The sequence below is a fragment of the Colias philodice genome, chromosome 3, assembly GCF_061535455.1.
Source record: "Colias philodice isolate Cphi_HAF_F1 chromosome 3, ilColPhil1 Martin Lab GWU primary, whole genome shotgun sequence".
Taxonomy (NCBI): Eukaryota; Metazoa; Arthropoda; class Insecta; order Lepidoptera; family Pieridae; genus Colias; species Colias philodice.
This window is the reverse complement of record NC_143088.1, coordinates 4,737,915-4,764,086: the sequence shown is the minus strand read 5'-3', so window position 1 is coordinate 4,764,086 and position 26,172 is coordinate 4,737,915. Positions and strand designations below refer to the sequence as shown.

The 26,172-nt window shown below is 34.2% G+C and overlaps 4 protein-coding genes and 1 long non-coding RNA gene across 6 annotated transcripts in view; 3 read left to right on the top strand and 2 right to left on the bottom strand.

Annotated features, from left to right (window-relative positions):
• Nucleotides 1-319: 319 nt before the first annotated feature.
• LOC149489576 (uncharacterized) lies at nt 320-1,535 on the top strand. The gene is made up of 3 exons (XR_016318306.1): nt 320-440; nt 823-953; nt 1,399-1,535. It is a non-coding gene; the product is annotated as an uncharacterized LOC149489576 (long non-coding RNA).
• A 37-nt stretch (nt 1,536-1,572) lies between these two features.
• On the bottom strand, nt 1,573-10,221 carry IntS8 (integrator complex subunit 8). Its single transcript, XM_089714215.1, has 9 exons — nt 9,934-10,221; nt 9,652-9,858; nt 6,394-6,491; nt 5,984-6,114; nt 4,301-5,894; nt 3,919-4,081; nt 3,459-3,807; nt 2,436-2,679; nt 1,573-1,961 (listed from the first exon to the last, which is right to left on the bottom strand). The coding sequence occupies exons 1-9, from the start codon at nt 10,049-10,051 to the stop codon at nt 1,722-1,724; spliced, it is 3,144 nt and encodes a 1,047-aa protein (XP_089570341.1). The 5' UTR covers nt 10,052-10,221; the 3' UTR covers nt 1,573-1,721.
• Nucleotides 10,222-10,326: 105 nt separating this feature from the next.
• LOC149489574 (lipopolysaccharide-induced tumor necrosis factor-alpha factor homolog) lies at nt 10,327-15,697 on the top strand. 2 transcript variants are annotated; one of them, XR_016318305.1, is made up of 3 exons: nt 10,327-10,480; nt 12,750-12,942; nt 15,525-15,697. XR_016318305.1 is itself a non-coding variant. In XM_089714216.1 (3 exons), coding segments are annotated over exons 1-3 (315 nt in total). In that variant the 5' UTR covers nt 11,907-12,039; the 3' UTR covers nt 15,646-15,697. The 2 variants fall into 2 exon arrangements, 1 of the variants encoding a protein (XP_089570342.1); XM_089714216.1 differs by lacking the exon at nt 10,327-10,480 and adding an exon at nt 11,907-12,040.
• Nucleotides 15,698-16,863: 1,166 nt separating this feature from the next.
• On the bottom strand, nt 16,864-21,339 carry LOC149489573 (lipopolysaccharide-induced tumor necrosis factor-alpha factor homolog). Its single transcript, XM_089714214.1, has 3 exons — nt 21,097-21,339; nt 18,358-18,646; nt 16,864-17,102 (listed from the first exon to the last, which is right to left on the bottom strand). The coding sequence occupies exons 1-3, from the start codon at nt 21,107-21,109 to the stop codon at nt 16,997-16,999; spliced, it is 408 nt and encodes a 135-aa protein (XP_089570340.1). The 5' UTR covers nt 21,110-21,339; the 3' UTR covers nt 16,864-16,996.
• Nucleotides 21,340-23,241: 1,902 nt separating this feature from the next.
• Nucleotides 23,242-26,172, top strand: part of Mid1 (calcium-permeable channel component Mid1) — a 46,158-nt gene continuing 43,227 nt past the window's right edge. The window contains exon 1 of the mRNA XM_089714213.1: nt 23,242-24,935. Coding sequence (XP_089570339.1) covers nt 24,477-24,935 — 459 coding nt within the window. The 5' untranslated portion in view covers nt 23,242-24,476. The remainder of the gene's footprint in view (nt 24,936-26,172) is intronic.

Below are 26,172 nucleotides of genomic sequence, written 5' to 3'. Positions count from 1 at the left end.
GGTGATAGATCTATTTATTAGGTGATACAACTTGATGACGAATATAAATTTTGGTGATAGAAAATATAGTTCCCTTAGGGATCATCCTATCTTTTGCCTATTTTCCTGCTCCACTCTTATAAAGCGTTTTACTAAATTTAAATTGTGATTTAAATAGTTTTACATGTATGAAGGTTTGATGAAAAACTATTCTCTGAAAAGACTTCATCAGAGAGGTTTTCATTGATATCATATTGATTATATTTTTTAAATAACCGGTTTCGTAACATTATCCTCCTACCTGACGTCGCGTCGTATGAAGGACGATGTTATTGCGAAACCGGTCGTAGCTTTTATAATTAAATATTTAACTATCAAAGAGTAGGTAAATAAAACTGGAAAAAGTGAATTGAGTGCTTCATTCAAAAAAGCAAAACTATAAAATGCAATTCTATCGAGAGGTAACAATTCAAATTATCAAGAATCATAATAGTTAATACATATAATAGGTAATTGGATCTAGTAGTTATTTATTATAGTCAACTTAACCCTGGCTTTTCAGTCGTACCTATAAATATTAAAAACGTCAATGTTTGTAAGAATGTATGGATGTATACATTTTTACGCGAAAATCCACTGAACGGATTGTCATGATAATAAATTGGCAACGATGAACGATTAAGCTTATGTACTAAACACATAACCCATAAAAATATGTACCTACTTGTTTTTGTCCGGGAAGAAACGAGTTTTATGGCATAGCTATGTACATATAATATAAATTGTATGACAATTATTATAAAGACTGTAACTAGTTATTATCAGGTTTTTAAAAATTTACAGGTACCATTACTGTTAGGTCCAAAAAATGCTCTAGTAACGTGTTTGTTTTGCAATGTGCCAGTAAGGACTACCATTAAGCTTACGACAACTACAAGAACTCATATAACAGCGATACTATTTACATTGGTCTGGTAAGTTAATATTATTTTCTCCATCAAAGCAAAATGAATTTCCTAATTAAGATAGAATGACATACAGGTATTTTAAAATTGTTTTGGATTGCTAATAGGTATGTACATATACAATATTTGCTTCATTAACAAAAAAAGCTTATATATAAGAGTTTTAGTCCCATGTTCAAAAATAAAATTCAATTGTTTATCAAATGATTCGCATTATTATACTGTATATCTAAACAGGTTCCTAGTTTGCGTACAAATTTGTTGAATTTTTAAATTTGAAGAAATAATTTACTTAGGTACGTAGGTATAAAATAAGACTAGGTCACGTTAATAAAGGTTTTTAAAAAATAAGGGAGCAGGAGAAAAATATACAGGAGGGAAATTTTCTGAGGGCTCTGGAGGAAAAGTACTATTTCCCGTTCTCCATTCTTTTATTTTTTTTACATATTTTCAGTTGCTGTTGCTGTATACCTTACTGGTGTGTCGACTCCGCAAAGAACACGGATCATTACTGTCCCAAGTGTTACAGATATCTCGGAACTTATGAGCGATAGTGGTTTCAATAATATCATTATTTTTATAAAAATAAAGTACACATAAGATTATACATAAAAGGTTATTGGCGTGCAGTTCGAGCAGCCCCGCGGCTCGTTTCCCGGCCTCCCCGCGCCGAGTGTCAAGCGATACTGCCACTTCCAGAGTTCCAGCAATGTACCGTCAACAGTTTAAGGCAGAACCAAATAAAAAGACCATTGTAACTAAAAATATTATATTTCACTAAGCAACATATTGGTTCGTGAGCGCTCTGAGTAATCTTGCGCGTCTAATGGCCGCGGCTTCGCGTTGTATGTCTTCACTGTTATTTGCGTTCAGTTCGAGTGCCCCCGCGGCTTTGACCGCGCGAGCGCGTCGCCCGCCCTCCCCGCGCCGCGTGTGCAACGCTACTGCCACTTCCAGCAGTGTGCCGTCCCATAGACACCCGTAGTAACCGTCCATTGCATCTGCTGCGTTGCCAGTCTATAAATATATGACAGTGTCAATGCACTTGAATTCAAACACAAAACTTTTTTATTCCTTAAAAACTTTGACAAGTGTATAGACGTATAAAACTATAACTGCACCGATTCAGAAGGACGTTTCTACCAAGAAGAATCGTCAAGAAACTCGGTAGTTACTCTCTAGGTGCATTTTTGTGACAAAAATTAATATATCTGTAATGAAAGAAACTCTGTAAAAACAAGCTAGTTTTATTACGTATATTTTAACAAGGGAATAAGCCGTTACAAGCAAACATTCGCAAATATTAATTAAAAATTGCTGTATTCTAAGGTAACTGGAAATAATGCAGAAGCTGATTTTATTAGGTACCTATAGTTTGTACAATGCATGTTGAATCTACGTATGTACATACGCGGCAAATTGAAATGGTAAAAAGGTCTTGAAATAAAATAAAAAAATGTCAGAATTCGTTTTTGGCGGAGAGTAACTAACCTTTTCAGCGAAGCATTTGAAAGCGGTCGTGTAATCGGGTTCCTCAGGCAGCTGGCACAGTGCAGCGGCTTGAGACGGGGAAGATAGCGCTTGGCAACATCTGGCAGCCCGTCTCGCTATACTGCCCTCGTCTGGCATTCGCTTGGCAAAGTGCCAAGTGCCAGCCGCCAGCGCGCACAAGTACCGACGGAGCGCGGATGACCATCGCCCACCCGCCATTTCGACGTCACCGTACAGACGCAACCTAAAATGATGAAAGAGATTTATGATATAATACAGAATATACAGTTGTAGTTGCAAAATACTAATGGTACGGGAGCCAGGAACAAATTTTATGACCAAGTTCCTCTCAAGCGGTAATTAGTAAAATGCATCAAAGTATAGTATTATGAAGCCTCGTGAACGTCAGCTGCAGCTCGGTTGGGGGGAAGAGCGGTTGTAGCCTCCCGTATCAGCTGACGGTTTTTCCACCAAGATACAGCCAGCTGACCTATATATTTATCCACAGTTACATATAAGCTATCATCAGGTAAATTTTTGTTTGAGAGGAAATCACGGAAAATAAATTTTTCTTTAAATTTAACTTTCATGTTCGAGACACCAGCTGACGTATAATACACCATATTGTAACCAGCTGATTATTTTTTTTCGTTGAGATATTGGGTTAGCTACAATTTGACAAATTTTTAGCTGAGAGGAAATGAATGAATGAATGTATTTTTTTCCTACGTGCGTGGGAGGCTACAACCGCTCACCCCTCCAACCGAGCGCCAGCTGACGTTCACGAGGCTTTATAATACTATACTCTGAGGCGTCTGACGAATTATCTCTTGAGAGGAAATAATTAACCAAATTTGCACCTGGCTCCCGTACCATAACATGTAAATAATTTATTTAGGAATAAAGTATTATAAAAAAACAATGGGATGTTTTATTTATTAACTATTTTGAATTCTTTTCCAATTATAAATCAATATAAATGAATATGTCTTCAATTTAATATCAATCTGGTCCACAACTCACCATGATGTGTTATAGGGATAAAACTTCAAACTTTTCTCCAATAACTCCGTGACCGATTCCAGCACATGTTTGCAATTATAGTTGTTCATGTTTGAAATATTTGAGGGCCATAGAGTCGTGTACTCTATGACGAGTTCCAAAGAGCTATCATCTGTAAGGAGGTTGTATATTCTAGCCAGCAACGATAGCATGACGCTGACCGCTAAAGGTTCTCGTAGGGTTGTCAAAAAGGCATTAAACGCGTTTCTTGCTTCTGCTGCCGCGTTAGGGGCATCCCTAGAGTGAGATGGCATGCCACCTGCGTTCCTCTTTACTGGGCCGGTAGTGCCGTTGTTGTATATAGATAGCACTGTAAGATTAACTTCGTTAAAAAACCCAAATCAAAAAGAGATTAAATGTGGTACAGATACCTTTAGACAAGAGAAACTGTCGTTATTTTTAAATAGAAACATTTGCATACCATAATCCCATAATGGTCTTGGGAACTTTCTAGACGCCTTGCCTCTCTGCAACTCGAAGCACGCCGCACAAAGTGCCGCTGCCAATTCGCCCGGACCATTAATAATACCCGCGCCTTCCCACTCACAGGCGTTCACTAAACATATCCAACAACCTTCTACCACCTGCGATTAAATAATGCATTTACTATCAAGTCCTACTTGTACAATTAATTAATAAAATCAAGAATTTTTTAAGATAATATGTTTGTAAATTTAATATTTGTAGAGTACTTTAACTTGAAATGTTGACAATAACGAAAAATATTTGCCAATTATATTAAATGACTGGACTTGTAATCTCTAACTTTATAGGGATATTATAAATATTTATTATTATAATACCTGTGCTCGTGGTATAATGGTATCGCCCGAAGTAGCCGCAGCGATACACGCCTTACATTTATTCGCAAGTGCTGTTAAGTTAAGGCGATGATGCGGCCACTCACTCAACATCACATTCACTTGTAAGAAGAGAACTTCCCAAGATAATTGACGGCATATGCGATATAATGTCGGATCTGATCCGCTGCCTAATTGACTTCTGGCCTCATTCTCTAGAACCGAAAGCAAAGATAAGGCTGTTCGAGAGCATCCCGACTCTGCCCTTGCTCTTGATGCACCTGACACAATATAACCAAAATCTTGCAAAAACCCTCTGGGTAGTGAAATAAACGTGTTTCCTAAACCTCCAGGAGGCTTCCATGATGGGCTCAACTTCCACAGCGGTGACGATGGTGTTGTAATAGCTAATTTCACGAGACACATGCGCACATCGTCTGCCGTTGATGCCTCCACGAGCCGTTTCTTTATTCGACCGAGTTCTAATTCAGGAACAGATTTAAATTCGAAGTTTGGCATTTCCCAATCGTCGGTCAGCAGTTCCCTTGGTATATCGATATTTTCATCATCAACAGCGTTCGGGTCGTTTAGAATGTCATTTAAATATTCGTCACAGATTAGTTTCCTTCGGATGCTTTCAGCAGATGCTTCTCCGACATATTTTTTAAAATAGTCATCTATGCGATCTATCGGTATTCGACAATTGGACGTTGCTAGATGGAGAAAGAATATTTGTAGATTTTTCCAGTCATTTTCAGATAAGTTACTTGTCAAGACTGGTCCAAGTGCCCAAAAAAGTAGATCAAAATATTTGATTCCGATTGTTTTAAATTTATTCAGGAACTCTGGATGCGTCGAGGGTATTCCGCCTTCTAAAGCATATCGAACTGCGTTTAATACAGAAACTCTGTTTAACAAATCTCTAGCAACTGTGAATGCTCCACTTGAAGCAGATCCCTGGATATCAAGTTCTACAACTTCTCTATGAACGAGAGGTATTTCTCTCGTCAAATTATCAGCTTGAAGTATCGCAATAATACCAGCATAGTGATTCGAAACAGATTCTTGAAGTTTTTGCAAGAGCGATGGTTCCTCATTGAGAAGGTCATAGCCCAAATTTAATGCTCTTATATACCCTATAATGTCTTCTTTAGTCATACTAGCGTAATTAAAATTACCCCAAGGCATTTCTTTGTGAATTCCATAACCATATGTCGCTATCTCTTTCTCCAAAAGATTTGAGTTTTCCCTACATCCCAGTATGTGGTTCTTAGCCAAATCATGTTGTCCGTAAAAGAAGTAATTATAACAGAGATCAAAATGGATTTGCATTGCTAGTTCATACTGGCTTATAAGTACATCACCAGCATTCCAATTGTGATTCATATCATCTGAGTCTTCAGTCAGATGAACAAAAGTTTCCATAACAGGTACTCTTATTTTTCTCGACTCTCTGCGTCCAAGAGTGGTTTCATAATATGCTAAAATACCTTCTAAATATCTAATAGATTGCAATCGGGATGTTTCACACATTCTTAAAATTCTTTCGAAACTTTGATTCATAGGACTATAGGTGCTATCGGTTTGGGATCCAGGCCTAGAAATTAAGTCATTTTATAAGTTATTTGTAGTATGGTAACTAACTATATTTTTTATTTATACACATTTATTATAGGTAGTACTTACACATGCACAAAAGGCAGTTTTGAAGACTTTAAAAACAGTGCAGACTTCACTGGGAATCTGAGGATCCAGCGATGATACAGCGTCAGTGCAAATTGTACATGTAATTTTTGCAAAATTTCTGATGGGATTTCCTGTTAGATAACAATTTAATACTTTATGTATAAATAAAACAATTATTTCTATTGATAAATTTCAAATGTGCAGACAACACAGAATACATTCTGATAAATGGATAAAGATTGTAAAAAAAGAGACAAGCACACATGTCAGAAGTGAAAATTCTTTGGCGAGATACCAAAGTCATTGCCTTACTCCATAACATGACGGTTTTGCCATGCCGCGACAATAAAGAAGTTTCACTTAAAAAAAAATTCAGAAGTAAAAGTAAAATATAATCGCATAATATATACCAGAGGAGGTGAATTGAATGCTGAATCTGTAGCCATATAAACCAAATCTTGCATGAGCTGTTGTTGTATGTGGGGTGGCAAGTTGTTCTCCATAGTATCTAAAAGTATAGTTTTACAATGAAATCATTTAATTGGAAAAATTATTAGTGATATTCGTCTGTGCACACTAAACAATAAAAAGTATATACTATAGGGCACATGCTATTCATGGAGGTTCTCTTATTTTTGTACACAATAGTGTTAAATGCAAAGAACGAACTGACATTGTAAGTCTTTCTGTAGAACGCACCATTGAACTGTCCTGTGTTGAGCTTGAGCGTTATATTATTGTTTGCGTATACAGACCTCCTTCCAGTGACTATAATATGTTTGAGACAGTCATGGAAGAAACATTACAGCGTTTAGGCAGGAGTAAAAAGAAGGTAATAGTATGTGGTGATTTTAATATTGATTTACTTTCACACACACAGACGGCAACACGAATAGTTAATTTGTTTCACTCATTTAATCTGTATAAAGTTTTTGATGAACCCACACGAATTACACCTACTTCTGCAACTTGTATTGATAATATATACTGTGATTGCAACTGTCTAGAAAAAAATATCCTCAATATACTGACTTCAGATCACTGTGGCCAGAAAGTAGTTTTGGAATGGGATTGCATACCTAAGTTTAAAAGAATTAATGTTAGGCCTATAACTAAAAAAGGCATTGATAAATTTAGAGATAATATTAATAATAAACTGCCTAACCTGAATGATCAATCCTTTTATAATAATCCTTGTGAAATGTTTACAAATCTTTTTAATTTAGTTCATAATGAGTTTAAAGAAATATTTAAAGTTAAATCTTTAAGTATCACCAAGGATTTACCATTTAGTCAATGGGCAACACCTAGTATACACAGATGCAGGAACATTCTATAAGAGTTATATGGCATGAAGCAATATAACAAAGACTTGTCATTCCATAATTATGTTAGAAATTATTCAAAAACTTTTAAAAAAGTTTGTTTCACTGCCAAGTGTCTATATGTCAGAGATAAAATACGCAACTCTGATAACAAAGTTAAAACAGTTTGGACAATTATTAATGGTGAAATGGGCAAAAGCCGGACAAATAGTACCATAAAACTTGTAAATGCTGGCAGGGTCATTGACAAAAGTGCTGATGTTGCGCTTGCTTTTGAAGATTTCTTTAGTAGTGTCCCTGTTAGTATTACTAAAAAATTAAATTCATCATCAGTGCTTGCGGAGTCCTATTTGAGGGACCATGTTGCGGAGTGTAATGTATTATTTGAATTGCGACATGTGACTGCAGATGAAATTGTTAAAACTTTTAAAACATTAAACTTAAAAAAAACATGTGATCTCTGGGGAATGTCTGTGAATTTAGTAAATAATATTATAGAAAACATTGCCAACCATTTAGCGTTTATATTTAATCAATGTTGTGACTGTGGTATATTCCCTGATTTATTAAAGTTTAGTAAAGTTATTCCTTTATTCAAAAGCGGTGACCAAGAAGACTGTAATAACTATAGGCCTATTTCTATTTTACCAACTTTGAGCAAAGTCTTCGAGAAATTGATTTTAAACCAATTATGTAGTCATTTTGTTTCAAATGGTTTACTGCACGCCAAACAGTTTGGTTTTACAAGGGGGCGCTCTACCACTGATGCTGGAATAGCTCTTTTGTCACATATATATAAAGCATGGGAAAATTCAAAGAATGCTTTGGGGATATTCTGCGACCTTTCTAAGGCTTTCGACTGTGTAGAACATTCCACTCTATTACGGAAACTAAATTTTTATGGTATCAAAGGTTTATCTCAGGACCTCATAGCTTCATATCTTCAGAACAGGGTACAGACCGTTGTTGTTAATGGAGAGAAATCTTGCGGTGCGCCGATTAACATTGGTGTTCCGCAGGGATCTATCTTAGGACCGTTTTTGTTCTTAGTGTATATTAATGACCTACCTTATTATTTGCAGGATATGTGTGAAATAGTACTGTTTGCAGATGATACCTCATTAATATTTAATGTGGATAGATATGACACAAATGTTGACGAAGTAAACTCTGCTCTTTTACGCATATCTAATTGGTTTAATGCTAATAATTTATTATTGAATGCAAAAAAAACAAATTGTGTAGAGTTTATCCTTCCAAATGTAAAAAAGGTCAAAAGGGATATCATTTTAAACGGGGAGGTATTATACCCTGTCGAGTCTACTGTTTTTCTTGGTTTGACACTAGATGAGAAGCTACAATGGGGGACCCATGTTGCCACCACCGCTGCTAAGCTCAGCTCAGCTGCATATGCAGTTCGAAGAATAAGGCATCTCACCGATGAAGATACGGCTAGATTGGTTTATTTTAGTTACTTTCATAGCATTATGTCCTATGGAATTCTACTATGGGGCAGGGCTGCAGATATAGAAACTATATTTATATTACAGAAAAGAGCCATACGCTCTATATATAATTTACGTGCTCGGGACTCACTAAGAGATCTCTTTAAGAATATTGGTATCCTCACTGTACCATCACAGTATATATTTAATAATGTTTTACATGTACACAAAAACGCGGACTTACACACAAAAGTAGGAGATAGACACTGTTATGGCACAAGGAATAGAAATAAAATTGAAATGCCATTTTATAGGTTAGCTAAAGTTAAAAATTCATTTATGGGCCAAGGTATACGTTTTTACAATAGAATTCCTCATAGTATTAAAGAGTTTAGTAGTGTTAAATTTAAAACTTATTTAAAAAATGTATTAGTTCAGAGAGCCTACTACAGCATTAAGGAATATATGGAAGATGAATATCCATGGAGGGTTGTCGCGTAAGAATAACAGGACAGTTCTTTGGCATATTATGATAATATATAATATTATGTAGTTAGATGTAAGTAACATGTAATGTAAAATTATATTGTATATGGACATGACTTTAAAAGAGCAACTATGGAGTTTCTTGCCGGTTCTTCTCCATAGATACTGCTTTCCGAATCGGTGGTAAATTTAAAGAATGTAATGACGATTCAAAAGTGCTTCTGGAAGAAGTCTAATTGAATAAATAAATGTTTGAGTTTGAGTTTGAGTTTGAAACAATTACACCCTGTATACATATGTACATATATGTACTATAATATTATGCAGCAATAAGAAAATTGATGTTTCACATCTGCCAGGTGTCCCGTGACGGGTCCTTTTTTTGTGTTTTACTAATTTAAAATACATATACCTAAATTCCAATGTAGGGAAGGTGCTACTTTTAACGCAAGAATCTTTAGTGCCAATTGCTTTTTGGTGAACTGTAGCGTTGTAGGTGTGGTGGGTGCAGGACTTGAAGGTCCATCCACATCTACTATCCTTTCACTATTTAGTTTTGCATTCTGATTTTTTGTATCCACAGACAGAAATTCTTCTATGAGCTGACATCCTGATGGTTCTGTAAGAAAAATCAAACTCATTTTATATCAATCAGACTGATACACCAAACTGTAATAGTATGGAATATTATTACCTGGATTTGGTTTACTTAAATGTCTCTTAAGTAAATTGGGGTCGAGTAAAAATTCAAACCATAACACTGTGTCAGGGGAGATAGGTACTGTGCCCGGTCTTAGTAAGTCAACATCCATGTTGATACGTTGTAACTTTATTAATATTTTCAATTACTCTCACTAAACCATAAAATAAACTTCACTGATGCTACTATACATTTAAAAATCTTTCTTATTTAATAATTATCCTAATGTTTACTACACACACTCATCAGACCACATCAGACTCATCATTCATCACATCAATCATCAATGCTTGTTGCTTAATGACAATTGACACGCGACAGCTGACAATTATTGACCTATGACAAATGACAACTGACAATGATTTTTTTTGAAGTATTAGTGGCTTGGTTACAAGACCTTTAGGCCAACTGACACCGATGTTGTAATCTTTTAGGCCGCTTTTCCATCTGCAAGAAAACTTCCACAAGAAATGTCCAACAGTCTGTCTGATAGCAGCTTGCAAGTCTACTTGCAGGTGGAAAAGGCGGCCTTAGTGGTAAGGTAAGTGGTGGGTTAGTGGTAATCAGTTTGTTAGCAGGCAATTAATACTGTGATAATTTTAATTAAAAAAAAACACGGGGCTCCTATTCCTGTGTAAATCGAATAATTCTGTTTCCTAATTATTCTCGACCTAGATATTACAGTAATATTATACATAAACAAAATAATTAAAATGCCATGCGTTTGAAAACTGATAGGTAGGTATATAAATCGAGACCTCTGCGACGCAGTTACAAGACTTCCTTTTCAATCGACTTTCAAACTGAAGGATTTCAATTCGACAGTTTTATTTTGATTTGATCTTATTAATTATTTTTAGATATAGCTACTGGCTCATAAGTGGCTCATAATTTAAAAAATACTTGTCAATACACGATTAGGATAGCATCTGCAAAATATTTAAGTAAAATCACATAAATAAATAAGAAAGTACTGCTCTATTCGACAATGATGGCTTCTTTTAACATTATGGGGGAGATAATAGAATTAGAGTAATTTTACAAATAACATGGTAAATTCAGTTGCGTTTAGTTCTAGGTTGTTGTACCTACCTATCTAAACCCTGTAGGAATTTTAAGGGTAGATATAAATATATCTATACTAGATTTCAATATATGAATATTTCCGCCCGCGGCTTCGCCCGCGTTTTCAAAGGAAAACCCGCATAGTTCCCGTTCCCGTGGGATTTCCGGGATTATTTTACCCTCTATATGTGTGCTAAATTACATTGTAATCGGTTCAGTAGTTTTTACGTGAAAGAGTAACAAACATCCATACATCCATACTTACAAACTTTCGCCTTTATAATATTAGTATATCACAACAATATACCATTTTAATGGATAAAATAAAGTACTTACATTAAAATCTAGCATCTAGCTATAAATATTAAATATGTACTTATATAAAGTGTATAATTATAACATAATTCTGATATAATTAAAAATGCCTATTGATAGTGCATGGACTTGGCGAAATCTCGCAACTGATACCTAGCGTAAATTATAATATTGTAATATTTAGCTTTTACTTAGACATTTTTTTTTCATTTTCTTTATATTATATTATAGTTTTCGCAGTAAGTAAACTGTAGGTAAGTATATTATTAAGAAAATTTTTAATTTTCACACAGAGAAATACCTCGCTTATGTGCACTTCAATATTTTCGATTCAAAACATACAACAATAGATAGGTAGGTAAGTACATATGTGATAAAACCAAAATACACCGAAATAAAGTTATGGAAACCTGTATGCAATGTAACATGGACATAGAAATGAAATTAGCGTGCTAGAGCGATATATTTGAGGAAGAACTTATTTCATATAGTATATTTATATAGTATTTGATCTATGCTCAGTGTTATCAATTTAAGTGTATACCCGATAACCGACGGCTATCTATTTTTAATATCCTTCACTTGTAATAAGCAATTACGATGTATTGGTTAGAAATATTTACAATATTATAGACAAGATGAAAAAGTAATATTCAGTAAAAACAAATTGGTAACAAGTGTGGACACAGTATAATTGGATTACCTAAGTTATTTATTAAAAGTAAGTGTTTTGAGTTTAATTCAACGCTTTAAACGTTAAGTTAGTAAAGTAGGTTAAGTAGTATCAGAAAAAAATGTAATATGAAGTGAAACGAGTAATTAGGTTGAAGATGTGAATAGAATATTTAAATTCATTATTTCAAACCATTTTCCCTATAGATAGTGTCGCACTGCGTTACTTTAGATTATAAGGCTTTTGGTCATTGAATTGAGAACATAATATGAAATAAAAATTATGACCAATGTTTTCTGTACTATTTATTTCAAATAGGTATACTGGCTTTAAATGATTTTAATAATAAATAAAAAGTAAGAGTGGAGACCATTTCAAATACTGCTCTCTTTTTACTAGGTATGTTATATTATGTCCAAAATAATACAGTAGGTAATCTTTTAGAGAATTTGAAAGTGCGCCGACCTGTTACTTTGTTATTTGTTTTTAGATTTATCTTGTTTCTTTCAACCACTTTCTTTTCATTTTCTCGTTATGAATTTTTCGATTAAATATTTCTTGAGGACATTTTGAAAAGGATTATACCTAATATGCAGTTTTGTAGAAGTATATATCACGATTAAAACAAGATTTAAACTAACCTACACTGAAGTAATGGACAAGTGTTCATTTACGACCTTAATAATTTTCAGGATGTTTATTGGAGAGTCAGAAACTGTTAATATTTTTAATGCATATACACGTTTATAAATTTCAGTGGAGTCGAATAATTACCAGCAAATTGGAAATAGTGCGAATGAGGAAGGTATCGAGATGGATCTGTTACAAGTCGGCTCGGAGCCGGTGGGAATGCACTGTCCGTATTGCCATGAAGAAATTATGACAAAGGCCAACTATAGAAACAGTTCAACGACACATTTAATTGCAATAATTCTTGGTATATTATTTTGGTGAGTTGTAATTTTTATAAGCTGGACTATTGCATGTCCCTTTTATTAAAGGTAAATGGCAATCAACGTATAGGTATCCGTATAATATATTATGATCTTAAATTATAATACACAATGAGTATCATTCTTAATATTATACATATACTAGTGGTCCGCCCCGGCTTCGCCCGTGGTTCATATTTAGTATCCTATGTCCTTCTCCTGGCTCTAGACTACCTCCCTGCCGATTTTCAGCTAAATCGGTTCAGCCGTTCTTGAGTTATAAGTGGAGTAATTAACACGACTTTCTTTTATATAATATAGATTTTCATAAACAAGTTTTTTGTTTCGGAGATGATTTCGGTTAATATTTTTTTGTTGAATAACTATTATATTAGTATGTGAGCGATACATAATTATTAATAGATAAATAATTATTGTTGTTTGTAAAATAACTATGTTAAATATTATGTTGCGGTTAGTTAACAGCAGGACAAGGTTAGGAAGTGGGTACTTAGTTATCTCTCGATAATTAAATATATCTACCTGTTTGTTAATTACATGTAATACCATTTTAGTTATATATTTATAGAAGTAGGATTTTTACGATCAATTTGCATTGAAACATAGGAACTTAATTTTAAACAGAGATGATGTTATTATGATTATGTACCTACCTACCATCATTTATGCAGTAGATAACCTTTGCTCTAGACAAGATTGGGTAGATATGAAAGAGATAAATAGATAGATACATAATACATAGATTGCCTATATTATGTTAAAATATATGCTTAGGTATATTTTACGTAGGTTTACATTAGTGCTGATTTTTGGTAAAAATAATTATGACGCTGGTGTTCATGTATTCTGCAAATTAATTTAAGAGGTAATTGGTATCAAACATGTCAGGAACAAGAATATAGCAAATTTTACAATTACTTAATGTTTACGATTCATAAGTACCTACCGTAGAAATCAATAAAGTATAAACCGTAAAGTCGTGCGTTAGGATACAAATTAAAATGCTGAATTTAATATCAGTAAAATCAAGTTGTCCAATAAAAAGTAGGTATAGTTTACTTGTGTGTACTGTTTAGCTATCGGTTTAAATATGTTGATTTTGGCTACAGTGGTTTTCATACTAATTATTATGACATTATAGCAGTTCTTGTTATTTAGATTTCTATGATAGTTACTTATAACAACGATTATAGGTACTGAGACAAACCTTACAATTCCATAGCTTAGGACATGTTACAAAAAATACATTTGCGTTGTAAAAAACCCTTCTAATATGATAACTACGAAAGTTAACTGTATGAGTATTGTGTATGTTTGTTACTTTTCACGCCTAATCTACTGAGTATATAGGCTATATGGGGTTAAAAATTGGTACAAAGTGTAGTTATCGTTGAAGATAACAAGATACTTTGCATTTTGGGACTGGATAGGATAAAATAAAATAGGAAAAAAAGACTCAAAGTCTCTCGCTAGGCCACGGGCATCAAGCTAGTTCTGTCACTGTCTATAAAACTAGATTAGGTACACTAATTATGAAATTCAACAGATAATTATTTTTTTTAATATCTAATATAACTACTTAATTACGGAAATATAGTAAATCACTATAAATTAAAAGAACGCAACAATAATCTTACATATTAATCGAAGGCAATTATAATTTTCCGATAGCCAGCTGGAAGGCTATTTTTCCAGTTTTCCTATGAACTAATATGCACATAATAGCGCACATAATGCCGGGTCCAGACTGGTGAAACGTAACATGCAATGTAACATGCAATGAAAGAATTCACCGTCCACATTGCTGCAATGTATCATGAAAGGTAACACACTTTGTAACAATTTCTCATAGTTTGGACGTCTTGCGAAATTTGTCGGTTTTTCGACGAACACAAAGGGGCAAGGAACACGACTACGGGAGGTTCGTAGTGAATGCGCGTTATGAGCGCGCTATGCGTCCACACCAGCAGCGAACATGCAATGAAAGGCAGAATGTTACATTGCATGTTACGTTTCACCAGTCTGGACCCGGCATAAGAAATACGCTCTAATACAAGAACCTGTCAAGCTTTATTCCAATTAGGTATATCTTGAATAAATCATTAGAGAAAATGAAAATAATTGTTAGGTAAATTATTTAATCTTTTTGGAGAGAAATGTTATCTACCAATATCAATTGTATTGTATGTCATAATGGCAATTGTCTTTCAAAGTAGGAAGCACGGACACTGTGACGGACACTTTGTTATTTTTCTATAAGAAAACACTTCTAATCTGAAAGCCAAAACTCTATCCAATAACTTCATATTTGGAATAAAGTGTACCTACCAAGTACCAATGAAAAACATTATGTAATAGTGATTCCCTGGAGTATCGTTGTAATTATAAATTTACTAGCTGCTGAGTTCAGAAAGCTGTTGAAGGTAGATAACAATAAATGGTAAAATCGGCGCTAACAATGAAATTAAACACGTAATGAACCGTGCTTCAAATCCTTTATATAATTATTATTATTATACAACGCAACATTGTGAGGCCATTTTCACATACATATTGAACTAAATTTTGTTAATTTTCAGGTGGCTATGCTGTTGTATATTACCCTATTTATTCAAGAGATGGAAGAACGTGGAACATTATTGTCCTAATTGTAGGAGGTTTTTAGGCGTTTTCACAAGGAAGAAAATATTTAGCATTTAATGAATCTTGTTAAGACCGTGCACTTTATTCATTATCCTTTGTCTATTATTGCACTAAGTCTAAACGAACATTTATTATTGTTAATATAACTAAAAATATTTTTTGTTAGTTCCTACTTCCTATGTAATATTCATCATTTGTCGAGTTAGTTTATTCGCACTTACACAGTTTATAGGATAATATTATAAATGATGTATAAATTATTTGAACAATATTGACACAGATAATATAATAATATAATGCTTAATTTATTATTATACTATTAATGACTGTTTGTTAGGTACCTAGGTAATGAATAAATAAATCATTTTAAATTGTATTAAACTTTTATTTTTACAAAATGTTTATAAAAAGTATCCAATTCCCTAGTAACTAATTACAATTAAGAAAGATAAAAAAGCATATCACAGTAACAATTCAAAAAATATCTAAAATTAAGTATTTTAGTGAAATCATGTCCTGCACTTTGGACCCTGTAGGAATTCCAGCTAATTTATAATATATGTATAAGTACAATAAAAATAACTTACTAAACATTATAATGGATATTTTAATAGGCTTTCCAATGCATCGCGTACATTATAAATGCGTATTTAATCTATTCACAAAATATTATAAAAAAAATCTATAAATTTACAGATGGGTTATGGAATTAAAAAAGCATTTGGTAAAGTGTAGTCATATTAAAAGTTTGTTCTACATTAGCAGCTATGTAGGTAGGTACCTGAATGTCCTGTACGTAGGTATATTGCACGCCTCATAAGCGAAGCGTTGAGGTGGGTACTACTGTCACTTCGCGCAAAACATCTGATTTTTCAAACTTAAAATGTCTTTATGTATCATACATTGTACTTGTAAGATAATACATACACACACATATTAAGAAAAAACACTATTTTTAACGTTCATGATATTTTTGATGTCATTTTTGTTATTTAAACTAGTTAAAAAGCAGTTTAAAAAAGTTCTGTCTTGGACGTCCGTGTGTCTGTATGTGCGGATCCTTTTTCTTGTTAACACGATAGCGACCGAAATACTTTACTAATCGAGTCTTTTTTTTTCTCTTACGCTTGAGTATGCTCAGGAATAGAACCCTTTCATTTTTCAGGGTCTGACTCGATGTGGTTTAATTGTTATTAAATAAACAAAAATAATAATTAATAAATATTTATTAAAAAAAAATTATGAGGCGTGCACTTTTGGATTTTCCAAATTATTTTGATAGTTTAGCTTCATTTTGTATTTTAATGAGACAGTTTCTTATCTATTTAAAATTAAAGAGTCGATAAAATATCCGCTCCACTCTTCTAAGACGGACATCTTAAACATATTTCAGGCAATAATTCATTAATTAAGAGGGAAGATAGGAACCTATGAAAGCTTTACACTGAGGACAATAGTGATTTGCAGTCTTGCACGATTTCATACAGTATGGAACGAAGCAGCCGCAACAACATCTGAAAGGAAAACATTGGAGATTGTTTAAAACATAATTTTAATCTAGGTACTTATACAATACTTTAATGACAGTATTATTTTATTTTAATTTGCAATAACTAGCAAATAAATAAATACTTAAATAAATAGGATAGGTAAGTATCTATTGAATTTGGTTCTTCATAAATAGAGTTACACAAGAGTTACACTGTCAAAATTATTACTTGGCGCTTAAACGATAACATATAAACATTAAAACATAAAACAATATTATCGTGTTCCTTGTGACGATATATAAGGAACCTAACATTATTTTATATAATAACAAAAATACAAGAAAAGTTATGTGGTTAAAGCCTGCAAGTTTGTTCCGAATCATAAAAAGATAGTAGGTATCATGATTGTAAAAAAAATGATTTCGCATCCATTCCATCATAAACACACTTATTGTTATGTATGCATGCATATTGTACATATGTTAGTGAAACGTGATTATTAAACTATATTATTATTGTTCCTCCTTCAATGACAATTAATATGCCGATCTCGTTTGTTATATGATGCTCATGCGTACGTAAACTCTAGGATTTTATTTATATCCACATAATATTATGATATCTAATATAATGTATATTATGTAGTTTGAATGTAGGTAGTACTCGTACGTTAGTTCGTGACATGTGGGCTTAACAAATAGTGTCAGTGTAGAGATAACTCTAAACATTAGGTACATTATCGTGGCGTCAATATGTTATTACACCAATTTAGATAAAAAAAGATAATACTATAATAAGAACGTCGAGTCGACAACATTTACATAAACTTAATTTATTAGATACAATAGATTCAATGCTTAGAATATGTCAATTATAAAAAAAGCTTGTGTGCCGAGCACACGTGTCAGTACTCTCAATCGCGCCTAAAGAAGTTTCACTTCAACAATATCTGGATGACATCTTCCATAACGGCATCCTTGTTTATTAGCTAGATACAATAGATTTGAGAAAAAAAAATTATTGTTTTAGTTTCGAGTTTAAATTCATTCCAACGCATTTCCAACGATAGCCATTCCCCAATGACGTCATAATCAAGAAGTTTTTATATAAAAATCTGTTGCTGACGCAAAACGAGCGAGATGTGTGTATTTTCAAAAGATTTAAAATGATTCATATATGCCTATATGGCAGGCATTACATATAAATAACGTTAAATAAATTGCAATAATAGTGATACTAGTTATAAGTTTATTAATTTACTATATACGTAAAGACTTACCCAGCTAGAACGCACAGTGCAGCGGACACGATGTGTGTTCGATTGTTTGGCACATAATCGACTCTTGTTACTATGGATTTGTTACAAGTGGGACATGAAGTGCCTGTGGGACCGGGGCCCATTTTTGTGGGAACGTTGGACGCTGCTCTGTTCTCTGAGCCGGGAGTGACTACGACTGTACGGGGATGTGCCACGGGCTGTGGCGGGTTGTTCCCGAAATATGACGGTGGTGGTGCTGGATTCGGCGGCATTTGTTCGTATGGTGGTGGTAAACCCATTTTATTCTCCACTGAAATGGACATATTGGTTAATTTGGCAATTTTCGTAATAGGTACTTATGATAAATATTGAGTTCGCCACCTACTTCCGAGTATAAACATGCGATACTGTCATAATGTACCTAGTAAATAACTGTAATTTGAAAGAGAAAGCGGATATAAGTTTAGGGCTATTTTAGATATAATTATAGGATGTTCTAAAGGATCTATAATGATTTTCTAAAATAAATAAATAAATAAATAAATAAATCGTTTATTTGCAAGTAAACATGGTATACACAGGTGTTAAGAATAAGATACATTATTTCAGCATGTTTAGCCGTTATTCAACGGCATGCAAATACATTTTACATTAGATATACATTTTATATTATGTCTTCTTAATTTTATTTTATTAAAATCAATTCATTTGTTATTCATTCACATTATTATAATTAATATTTCACAATTCATTCATATTCATTACAAAAATTACATACATTATTACAAAATCAATATTAAGACGCAAGTAGACAATGTTAATTACGAGTTTAGATATTCTTTAACACTATAAAAACATTTCTGTTGAAGCCATTTATGAAGTTCTTTAAAAAATAATTTAGTATCTAAGTTTTTTAATTTAGTTGGCACTTTATTATATATTTTTACACTCATACAAAGACAGTTTTTATTATATTTTTTTAATCTAGGATTATCTTTTAAAATTAGTTTACTTGGATCTCTGCGACTACGGCTATTTAAATCACTTGCCTTTTTATAAAGATACATATGCTTAGTCACAAACACGCACATATCATAAATGTAAAGAGATGGCAATGGCAGCAGACAAAGTTTTTTAAATATCGGCTTACAGGACTGATCCGATCTCATACCACATAAGGCCCGTATAAACGTTGTCCACTGACGAATAAATTAAAATGAGTTAGGTATCATCTTCTTAACTAATACTTAGTGGATTATGATCGAGATTCAGTTTCATTCTTTATTCTATAGAGATGGAACGTCTACATACGATTGATAAAACACGTTTAATTTTTTTATGTTTTACTTAATTTCATCTTTTAATGATAGACGTAAAATTATAATATTATTATGTACTAGCGACCCGCCCCGGCTTCGCACGGGTGCAATGCTGATACAAAATTTATACACTACAGAAAAACTGTGAACGTTGTATATAAAATTAAAAACATAGCGGCCCGCTCGACTCGCCCGACAGCCGGGCGGCCGGCCGGGACCGCCGCAAACGCTACGTCCCGCAATTTTTAAATCTGTAATATCTTCGAAAATATTCACTTAAATCATACGATGTAAAGGGCCATATAGATCTATATTAAATGAACAATGTATTCAAGGTATTTAATTGGTTAAGGATTAATGCTGTATTGGTTAAAATCGCATCGAAAATTAGCCATTATTTGTCGTAAAAAGTAAATGACAAAAAAAAGTTATTGTGGGTTATCCATAAGAGATAGACATATACCATCGCGGACTTTTCTGTAGACCTTTTCAATGTGTATAATACTTAGTACATTATTTTGATAAAACTCGTAGGGTTCAGCCTGCGTTTGCAATGTAAGCGGAAAAAATGTAAAAATTTACGACATCACATTAGAAACCTCAAAAATAACAGTACTTCTCCACTATTTAATGGATGTTATTATACATATAAACCTTCCTCTTGAATCACTCTATCTATTAAAAAAAACCGCATCAAAATCCGTTGCGTAGTTTCAAAGATTTAAGCGTACAAAGGGACATAGGGACATAGGGACAAAGGGACAGGGAAAGCGACTTTGTTTTATACTATGTAGTGATGTATTAGCAAAATGTTTCGTGCTGTATTTACGATTGTAAACATGATTACACAGTAGGTACATTTAATTGTTTTTTTCGTTACCGACCCAGTTTGAACTGGATATGAGAATAATTACAATTTTTAAGTCAGTTTTCCAAATAGGTATTTGCCATACCTACATGAAATTGAATTCACAGTTGTAAGTTTGTATTCCACCCACAAAATAACATAAAAATATGTAATGTTCGGTTTTATATTAATTAATCTCGATCCGTGATTTCGTAATAATTTAAGGCTTGTACAAATTATTCAGTGCGTGACTAAACCACAAGGTTTATGAAAACGGAAAGTGTAAAAACCAACTATAAATAATCACTGTTATAATATTGTTTCGATGTTTTAAAAAATCACTTACAAAACGAACAATGCTATCAATACTGTTAATTCGTGAAATACAAGGTTATCGTTAATTGTTTAATTTTAATAAATATGGTTTAAACTTTAAATTATAAATTTTACAGAAGTCGCAACTTAATTAACTTTATTTTTATAATAATTCATTGTAGAAATAAATGAATAAAACCATTTAACAATTTTCGAAATAAATTTATATGACTCAGTTGTTGTTGATGTGAAATATAAAATACAATATAGATTACTTACTCGTTGCGTCCATTATGATGAAACTTAACCTTCGCACTTGCTCTATTAAATATTCTGACTTAAAATTCACGTCAGTTTACGCGTTATGTTATATTTCTGAACACTATTTTCACAAATTTTTACCAGTTATTACTCAAATATGGATTTCTTTTCCGTAAAGTTGCTTACGTAGCCTCAAAAGAAAAACTTGTTTACTTCGTGACGCTGGTCGTGTTGTCGAGTGAATGCACTCCGGCAGGCAGCGCTGAGCGCGCGCGCATCGATCGGTGACGAAAGAGCGAGACAGACGATACTCGTTCGTGAGGAAAAAAGTTAACACAACTCTGCGTCACGATTCACGAATCAAACTCGTTTTACAATGCTTACTTAATCACATTCTTACTTATAAATTATTAATAATGGATAATTATTGTATACCTAACGTAATTTTTTGTACTTTACTGCGAAAGATCTGTAGAGCAGAACAATTCATTATAGATCAGTCAGAATCGACATTGAAAATCGAGAATTTAACAATAATTCCAAAAGTTTTCAAAATTCGGTCAAGTGAATGGTACATTGGGACGACAATAAATCTCATTTTGCAACCTTGTCCGCAGTCCGGAACATTGTTAAAATTGCAATTAAATTATTTTTTTGCTGTATGGTCGTGAAAAAAATTCCAAAAGTTCTGCAAACTTGGGTAAGTTTTCGATATAATTTTTCATATCACGTATTAAATTTGCAATCAATCTAAGTGTACGGAACATTGTTAAAATTGCAATTAAATTATTTTTTGCTGTATGGTCGTGAAAAAAATTCCAAAAGTTCTGCAAACTTAACACAGATATCGGAAATATATACCGAACGGTTGTATAAATTTGCAACCTTTTTCGTTGACCGGAACATGTTTATTTATAATTATTTTTAATTCGTGGTCATTTTTTCGAGTAAGGTGGTCTCGGAATAATTACAAAAGTTTTGGAACTTGGTTGCAAACTTCGAAAACATCTATTCTGGTGCATTTACAAATTTGCAACCTCATTCAGTTTAATAAAAAAAAAAAACATTAATATTCAATATTAAAAGATGTTCCGTACACTGAGATTGGTTGCAAATTTAATACGTGATATGAAATATTATATCGAAAACTTCCCCAAGTTTGCAGAACTTTTGGAATTTTTTTCAGGACCATACAGCAAAAAATAATTTAATTGCAGTTCCGGACTGCGGACAAGGTTGCAAAATGGGATTTATTGTCGTCCCAATGTACCATTCCCTTGACCGAAGTTTGAAAACTTTTGGAATTATTGTGAATTGAATGTCTAGACTGACTGGAGTATTAGGATTAAGTGTGTGCATGTACCTACTAGTGTACACACGTAAGAAGTGAAACTTCTTTATGACCTTATTTTTCATAAAATAATTTACTATATGCAATTACTCTACAGAAATACGTCGAATCACGCGTGGTAGGGATAAGAAAAAGATGGCGCGTAACGGAAAAATGTCACGCGTAACGAAAAAATGTTACACTAAATTTTTTTCCAACCCGGATAAAGAAGTTTCACTTCAAAAAATAAAGTCAGTACCTACAACGTAATTTTACATTTAAGTAGATATTCTTATTTTTAAGAGATCGTTATTATTTTCGCGAACTTTATTTATAGCTCTGTATTATATCAAAGCAATTCGCAAGCTTCACAATGGTCAATGACGCATACAAATGGCTCTTAAATAAGACCACACGCAAGTTTAATTGTGGTAACATTTCTGCCCACTTGCCTTTATTGTTATTGTTCTGCTATCTATCTTTGTCTACTTTAAGGGTATTTAGCAAATAAAATATTGTAGGTACATAGAGTTTGAGGGGTTTGAAAAAATTGCATAAGTACCTATATGTATGACAAAGTATCAAATTAAAAAAGACAATTATATTTTTTATTCGAACTATGCTAATACCTACGAGTACTAGGTCGATAACACAATTATTTTTTCCTTCTCCATTTGCATTCTCAACTTTTAAATTTCACACTTCTTTAATAGGTACGGTTCGCGTCTTAAAAACACGGTTTGGGAAAGTGATGGCGCTAGAACCAGGTAGGTAATAGGTATAGGTGGCTATCATTTTTCCACAGTAGAATTCATACTGCTGAGACTAGTTACTATGGTGTCCCGAGGGTAGAAATTATAAAATAAAATAAGTAATCGAGAGCACTTTACATTAATTCTAAAAAAAACTTTTTCCGTTATTTTGAAGTCAGAAAGTTTGAGGTTTCATATTTTGAAAGAATGAAAAAGAGAATTGCAAAATGCATTCATATTTTAGCAAAAGCTGGGAAGTTGTTTAGTGTAGGTGCGGCGTAAATAGTTGACTACAAGTGTACTTGTACTTCATGGGAATAATCTAGACTCTCAGTGCAATTATATTCTCTACGGCTTTTAAAAGGAATAATTGTTTGACACTAATGAGAAAAAAATGTGTGCGTGTACTAGTGTACACACGTAAGAAGTGAAACTTCTTTATGACCTTATTTTTCAAAAAAATAATTTAGGTAGGTACTATATGCAACTTTACAGAAATACGACGAATCACGCGTGGTAGCGATAAGAAAAAGATGGCGCGTAACGGAAAAATGTCACGCGTAACGAAAAAATGTTACACTTATTTTTTTTCCAACCCCGATAAAGAAGTTTCACTTCAAAAAATATGTAATACTCGATAATCGATTCATTGTAACTAGATTTATTTTTAGATTCCATACAAAAAGTTTTTTGTATAAATGTGGTCGTCAGTAGTGGATTCGATCGACTTGCAAGCTCTAAGCCTCTAGGTACTTCTAAAATGCGGCTGGATTGGAGGTCTTAATTTTTCCACGAAGTTGAAAAAAGGTGAAGTTTCAAATAGGTAACACACAGTAACACATCCATACCTTACACAGTCAATATAATCTTTAGTGTTATCACAGTTGATTATGCAAGATTATCGTTAGTTGCAGAATGTTTTTAAAGTTTATTATCATGCCATCTTCACCGATACGATTTCAAACAAAAAAGTTTTCTGTTTTCGAGTTAGGGCGGGCGGCACTCATTTGTCTATCAACTACGAGATGGCGCAGTATTCGTGTTGAAGTTGACGGCAGGCGGGGCTTGGGGTGCGCACGCAGGTTACATAACGGCAGCAGAGGCTGTAGGGACGCGCGCAGCGGGAGCGGGGAGCGGGGCGATCGATGTGCGCCCGGGGGGTGTCAGTCGAGCGGCGAGCGAGCGACATGGCGGCGCGCCCACCCCGCGCGGCGGCCCCGCGGCCCGGGCCGCGCGAGTAGGTCGCCATGCGCGATGCGGTATGAGGCAGCGCCGCGCCCGGCGGGCCGGCCCCCGCTAGCGGCGCCGCCCCCGCCATGCGAGCGCCGCCGCTGCTGCTGCTGCTGCTGATGGCGGCCGCGGGCCTGGCCGTGAGTCCGCTCGCGCGCCTCAACCCCTGGCTGAGCGCGTGCGATCTGGAGGAGGAGGGCGCGGGCGCCGAGTGCGGCGACGGGCACGCGGCGTGCAGCGGCGGCGGCGCCGACACGCTGGCGGGGCGCGACGTGCCGTCGCTCTGCGCGCTTGGAGCTGGTGCACGAGCACGTCGCCTGGCCGAGCTGCGGCTGCGCGCCTGCTGCGAGCGGTCCCCTGCATCCGCACTGGACCGCAGCGCGCGCGCCGACGTTCTCGCCGGTGGAGAGCGCTGCGAACGCACGCTTCGCGACCTCCTTGCCCTCGACGCCATGGTGGCGCGCGTGCACTGTGACTTCGTCAGCATCCTCAATCGCTACGACTGCGACCAGTCCTATTCAGTACACACCTGTAACGAGTGCCAGGTGAGTGGACCAGAAGAGCAGCAAGTTTACCAGCAGCGTAGGTAGTGATTTTAAGGTTGAGTAATGATGAGAAAATAGACGTTACTGTAGTTTGGGTTCGTCAGCCCGTCTATGCAGTAGGTAATAAACATATACAATAAGTGGACACATAATACACAAACACAGTTTATAAAACAATATAAACTTTACATAAAACTCGTTACTTTGAAAAAAAATTATGTCGTTGATAATGGAATAACTTAAAAATCCTAGCGAACCAGAGGAATTTTAGAGATGCTCTCGGTATACCTGATTTTTTTGAAATAATTACTTTTATTTGTTCGTGAACTTCTGAAATATAAGATATATCATTGATCTGATCAGAGATTCTCCCTAACCTCTTGAATATACGCGTGACCCACGTCAATGGTTAGATTATATGCGTGTATCGATCGTGTTCCACAGGCCACGCTGCTTAACCTTAGATTTCATAAGAAAAATACAAATCTTCACCTTGTTCAATGAAATACCCGAAATCTAAGTTAGGATATTTCGTATTATATAACCAGAAATACTAGCAATCTCCTTTTTGTGTACAAAATATACCTATGGCGATGTTGAAGGCTATTCATTATATCATATGAAGATAATTGATTTTTCCGACATCAGGTGTTCATATAATATGATAGATATACTTTTTAAACATTCAAAAACAATTTGCACGGAATGTCGCGGTTTTCGAAGTCGAACTTGATGTTTCTATACATTTTCACATATTTCTGTCCCATTTTCTTTTTATTTTTGGCTTAAAAGCTTGTAAATTGTGATGATCAAATCAAGATTTCTTGTGTATTTACACAGTAGGTACCTACAATGCTTGAATATCTAAAAATATTTAGATATTCAAGCATTTCAGTTGCCAACAAAGTCATTTTGTAGCTAATTATGTATTAATTTGTTTTTTATTGTACTTAATATAGTTATCGATATCTATACATATAATAAAATCGTAGGAAAGTCAAAACTGTACATTGAATATTTTTTTAAAAGAATACATATTCCATGATCTATAATCGATATAGAAGCCAAAAATATAGTTTTTAGAATTTTTGTCTGTTTGTCTGTTTGTCTGTTTGTCTGTTTGTCTGTTTGTCTGTATGTTTGTCCGAGCTAATCTCGAAAAGTACTGCATAGATTGACTTCAAATTTTGCATGAATATTACTAACAGGTCGAGTGAGGTTTTTTTAAACATATAAT

Excerpts from the sequence above, each read along its gene's own strand:
- IntS8 (XM_089714215.1), bottom strand. The coding sequence starts at position 10,051 with ATGGATGTTGACTTACTAAGACCGGGCACAGTACCTATCTCCCCTGAC. Across the intron at positions 9,859-9,933 it reads TTTAAGTAAACCAAATCCAG|AACCATCAGGATGTCAGCTC; the intron begins GTAATAATATTC and ends TTTTTCTTACAG. Across the intron at positions 4,082-4,300 it reads CCATTATACCACGAGCACAG|GTGGTAGAAGGTTGTTGGAT; the intron begins GTATTATAATAA and ends ATTTAATCGCAG.
- LOC149489574 (XM_089714216.1), top strand. Across the intron at positions 12,943-15,524 it reads ATTCTTGGTATATTATTTTG|GTGGCTATGCTGTTGTATAT; the intron begins GTGAGTTGTAAT and ends GTTAATTTTCAG.
- LOC149489573 (XM_089714214.1), bottom strand. Across the intron at positions 17,103-18,357 it reads GCACTGTGCGTTCTAGCTGG|ATGTTGTTGCGGCTGCTTCG; the intron begins GTAAGTCTTTAC and ends TTTTCCTTTCAG.